At 47.6% G+C, this 5,198-nt stretch overlaps 1 protein-coding gene across 1 annotated transcript; it reads right to left on the bottom strand.

Moving 5' to 3' along the window:
- Window positions 1–2,273: 2,273 nt before the first annotated feature.
- On the bottom strand, window positions 2,274–3,918 carry LOC120991650 (thymosin beta-10). Its single transcript, XM_040420446.1, has 3 exons — window positions 3,816–3,918; window positions 3,604–3,713; window positions 2,274–2,427 (listed from the first exon to the last, which is right to left on the bottom strand). The coding sequence occupies exons 2-3, from the start codon at window positions 3,701–3,703 to the stop codon at window positions 2,402–2,404; spliced, it is 126 nt and encodes a 41-aa protein (XP_040276380.1). The 5' UTR covers window positions 3,704–3,713; window positions 3,816–3,918; the 3' UTR covers window positions 2,274–2,401.
- Between the last annotated feature and the right edge of the window lie 1,280 nt (window positions 3,919–5,198).

The following is a 5,198-nucleotide window of genomic DNA, read 5'->3' as shown; positions in this document are numbered from 1 at the left end:
CCTAGAAAACTGCCTTTTTAATTGCTATCACCTCAGCAAGACGTATTGGAGAGATCCAGGCCCTTTCTTGTAGGGAACCCTACCTCCAGATCACCCAAGATCACATCCGTTTAACTCTCGATCCAGGTTTTCTCCCAAAAGTAGTCTCTCCCTTCCATCGGGAACAGGAGATCTTTCTACCTTCCATCCCCAGATCTGAATCTTCAGGGTCTAGTGTTAATTTACATCTCTTAGATGTCAGGGATACAGTGATCCAGTACCTGGATTATACCAGGGATTTTAGGGTTGATGGCAATCTCCTTGTTCAGTTTTCGGGGAAAAATAAGGGAAAGAAACTAGCTAGGTCTTCCATAGCCAGATGGATCAGATCCACCATTGAATATTGTTACAGGTTCCAGAATATACCCAGTCCTGATAATGTTAAGGCCCACTCTACTAGGGCCACTGCCTCCTCTTGGGCTGAGAAAGGAGGAGTCTCGCTTGACCAGATTTGCAAGGCTGCAACCTGGTCAAGCACCAATACCTTTGTAAAACATTACCGTCTTAATCTTCCGGATTCGAATGAAACTCTTTTCGGCCGGAGGGTTTTACAGGCGTTATCCCCACCCTTTTAGTTATCTGTTATGTCTCAAGGTGGGCCGTCATGGTGGATGAAATGGAAAAACCGCAATTAGACTTACCGGTAATTCCGTTTCCTTGAATCCACCATGACGGCCCATACTATTCCCCTTCCCAAAAAAAAAAAAAAAAAAAAAGGGGAGATATATGCTTACGAATATATCTTTTCATACTTACGTACTTTAGGATAGATAGGAGTTTAAGGGTATGGATTAATATCCTTTTACTTTTGTTCCACCTTTTCGGGTAATTGTAAAGCACTGAGGAGGTGGAGGGGTGGGGGGTTCTTAAACTCTGTGTTCCTGCCCCTACAGAGGTCAAGGGTCAATCTCAAGGTGGGCCGTCATGGTGGATTCAAGGAAACGGAATTACCGGTAAGTCTAATTGCGGTTTTTCTCCTTGATCACTGGGGCCCATTATGGCATAACTGCATGGTCCCACATAAGGATCCTCTGGTGGGCCAGTCTGTGTGTAAAAGGTGCCATTATCCATCAGGTGATTGTCAGATTTTTTTTATGGTGCTGGCCAAAAGAGACAATCTGCGGTCCAGGAACAGCAATTTGCTATGTGGACAAGTGGTTGTTGTATCAATCACTTCTCCCCATTCAGCAGAGGGGATTGCTGCACGTAACTGCAGCCCTCATCTTTGCCATCAGGCAATTATTGGGAATGTTTTGTTTGCACCGATAACTGCCTGAAATATCAGTCTGTCTAAAAGGGCCTTAAGTGCACACCATCTATAGGATTAGTTAAAGGGGTTGTCTCTTCATGGACAATGGGGGCATATCCCAGCGATATGCCCCCAGTCTGATAGGTGCGGGTCCCACACCTATATTGAGAACAGAGCCCTGCAAGATGGTGGCTAAAGGACTCCAGCCAGGCCACCACCAAGCGCTCTCCCGTAGAAGTGAATGGGAGCGTACTGCACATGCATGGCCCCCGCTCCTATTCATTTCTATGGGGCCCGATGGAAATAGCCCAGCCAACGCTTGGCTATTTTCACCGGCGCCATAGAACATGAATGGAGGGCACCTGCGCATGCGCCCTCCTTCACTTTCAGGGCTCCGTTCTCAATATAGGTGCGGGTCCCAGCCGTGGGACCCGCACCTATAAGACAACTGGGACATACCCTAGCGATATGCCCCCATTGTCCATGATGAGACAACCCCTTTAAATTTGCCCTAATCTAGGAGCCTAGGTTAAGGCTACACAGCGATCATGGCAACAATGCCAGTAATTTGACCCATGATTGTTGAGTAGCAGAGCAGCCATGAGGATGATCGGAGGGGGTTTAGAGCACACCTCAGGTTGCAGACTGCGAAAGTCGCAAATAAAAATCCAACACTGCTGAATGTTTCTACGGTTGCATCAACTCGTGAGTCTTCGGTTGCGTGAAGGGTGTTGTGGGCGAGATCGCCATGTGGAATATTGCTGCACCATCAGTAGGCACAGGTCAGATATCAATGATAAAGCTCCTGAAAGAGCAGAATATAATTATATATATATCAATCACACACACATATATATATATATATATATATATATATATACACATACACACACAAAAAAAAAATTCACAACGTTTTATTGCACAAATTCTTTATTCCATTCAAACACTGGACAAGAGGGAAGACAGATAAAAAAAAATTCCCTTTCTTTTGGCATTTCTTTGTCCGAGACAGGTTTGGTTATTAACCTCTTCTTTCACAGTGCATTTCAGTCTCCCAACACCGGCGAGACCATTTCTCCTTCAAGCCATTAGATGTGGTTTTATACAAATAATTCAGTTTTGTTTCTCTTGCTCGATTGCTGTAAAAGGGAAAACATTTTTTAAATAAATTCCTATAAAATATACCACATTCTCCTCTGCCTGAAGGATCATTCCTATCTGGGGCAATCATATACCCTAGCGATATGGCATCAAATAAGATACACGAGGGACCAGCACCTAGAACGGTGTGCCCATAGGGCATGGAAGCCCTGCTGTGCATCCACCTCTCCATTCACTGCTGACGGTAGCTGAACCGACACTCTTTTCCCCCCCTAACTCCCATAGTGGTGAACAGAGGATGGGAACACATGCAGTGTTCTCCTTCACTTTGGGGGCCCAGTTCTGGAGATAGGCACAGGTCCCACCAATAGATTTTTATTGTATATACTAGTATTAAAGGGCTGTCTTACGTCAGCAAATGGCATTTTTACATAAAGAAAGCACTTACTAATGTATTGTGATTATCCATATTGCTTCCTTTGCAGGCAGGATTCATTTTTTACATTACTTTATACACTGCTCGTATGCATTTTTATGACGACCATCTAATCCATCAGTGGTGGCCGTGGTGCCCACTGTACTACAGGAAAGAGTGCTGGCTACGAGCTCTCCTCCAGTCCAGGCCACTACAGAGGTGGGCACTTTTTCCTATAACGTGCAAGCACAACCACTGCTGATTGACTGAAGGGTGGTCGTAACCATGGAAACGAGCAGTGTATAAGGTGATGGAAAAATGCATCCAGCCAGGAAAGGAAGAAATATGGACAATCACAATACATTAGTAAGTGCCTTGCGTTGACTATCTGCTTGATAAAATGTCATTTGCTGAAGTGAGACAACCCCCTTAATACTCAAGATAAGTGGGCACAGCCATCTGAAGAGACTGATTAAGCAAGGCGTGTCTAGAAGAGACACCCACAGGTACAGAGATGGGTGGGTTCACATCATGATGTCTGTCTCATAGTTCTACATTAAATGGATGCCTTACAGTGCTCTGCAGGAAGGAGTGCAGTGTACTGCTACCCCCCCCCCCCCCCCCCCCACCCCTCCCATGTTAAAAGGGGAGAAAAAATAGCCTATGTTAATCATTCAGCACTGGGTGCCATCTTTAATGGGCATCATCAGCACCAGAGAAGAGACTGCAGGGATTAGGAGAGGGATTCGTGGCCCCTTCCTAGCACAGGTGAGAACAGGGGACACATCGGAGGACTCACTCTCTTTTGTTGGCAGTGTGTTCTTCTCTTTGGTCTCCGTCTTCTTCAGCTTGGACTTGTCAAACCTGCCGATTTCTCCAAGATCGGGCTTGTCTGCCATGGTGTGTGTTCTAGAGAGAGAAAAAAACGCACCGCCAGGATGAGGACCCTGTGCCCAGCTATAAAGACGCATTGTACAGGGTGAGGGCATCTCCAGCGCCCGCCATGCTCACCTGTCACCGCACAAGCTGATGCCGCTACCCTCGGTCCACAGAGATGAACAATGGGGAGAAGGTCCCGGCCCCCATTTATATACCCGACCCAGCCCCTCGGCCGCGTCACCGCCGCCTGTCATTGGCCGAGACAGAAAGAAGTTGTCGGCAGAGCGGATCACGTGACGCAGCCCATTCCTACGCCCAAGGATGGGTCGGAACCGGGCACGTGTGTGGTGCGGAACAATGGGTTCCCTGGCAGGGACTAGCGCGGTGCTGCAGTTATTTACCGCTACTCACCCTAGATGGAGTGTGGGGCTTGGGTACCAAACTAGGCACAGGCTGCTGCACCCAAGGGAGAGGCATGAAAAGACGCCATTGTTACTCTGCAAATCAGTGAGGTACCGAATACGGTTCACACTTTGCATCTGGATGGCATATAAACACATTGACTAAAGCTGGGTTCCGAACTGGTCAGCTGGCATTCATACACTGAAGCTGTGCCCCTGCCACCATGTGTGTGCCAGCGGTATTAGTATTCCAGCCAAATACAAAGGGTTGCGGTGGGATACAAATGGTGCCAAGAAAGCAGCTGCTGCTGTTCCACAGGGACTGTGCCTGCTCTGTGATTTCAGGCAGACATTGGGAATGCTGCTCCAGCAGACTCAGGCGGGTCACCAGTATCCCGAACCGCATGCAAGACACTGCCCCACAGAACCGCATACTAGCATGTAATACAAAATACTGCCCCCGCAGAACCCCATACAACTGTGCAATACAAAATACTGCCCCCGCAGAACCCCATACAACAGTGCAATACAAAATACTGCCCCCGCAGAACCCCATACAACCGTGCAATACAAAATACTGCGCCCGCAGAACCCCATACAACAGTGCAATACAAAATACTGCCCCCGCAGAACCCCATACAAAAGTGCAATACAAAATACTGCCCCCGCAGAACCCCATACAACTGTGCAATACAGAATACTGCCCCACAGAACCCCATACAACTGTGCAATACAAAATACTGCCCCCGCAGAACCCCATACAACAGTGCAATACAAAATACTGCCCCAGCAGAACCCCATACAACTGTGCAATACAAAATACTGCCCCCACAGAACCCCATACAACAGTGCAATACAAAATACTGCCCCCGCAGAACCCCATACAACAGTGCAATACGAAATACTGCCCCGCAGAACCCCATACAACTGTGCAATACAAAATACTGCCCCCGCAGAACCCCAGACAACTGTGCAATACAAAATACTGCCCCAGCAGAACCCCATACAACAGTGCAATACAAAATACTGCCCGCGCAGAACCCCAGACAACAGTGCAATACAAAATACTGCCCCCGCAGAACCCCATACAACAGTGCAATACAAAATACTGACC

The sequence above is a fragment of the Bufo bufo genome, chromosome 2, assembly GCF_905171765.1.
Source record: "Bufo bufo chromosome 2, aBufBuf1.1, whole genome shotgun sequence".
In the NCBI taxonomy this organism is placed as follows: Eukaryota; Metazoa; Chordata; class Amphibia; order Anura; family Bufonidae; genus Bufo; species Bufo bufo.
Note: the sequence above shows the minus strand (reverse complement) of the source record. Positions and strands in the feature narration are given on the sequence as shown.

What these genes read in the sequence shown, in the direction of transcription:
- LOC120991650 (XM_040420446.1), bottom strand. Translation starts at nt 3,703, where the DNA reads ATGGCAGACAAGCCCGATCTTGGAGAAATCGGCAGGTTTGACAAGTCC. An exon ending in CACACTGCCAACAAAAGAGA is followed by an intron (nt 2,428 to 3,603) that starts GTGAGTCCTCCG and finishes TCCCTTTTACAG; the next exon opens with CAATCGAGCAAGAGAAACAA.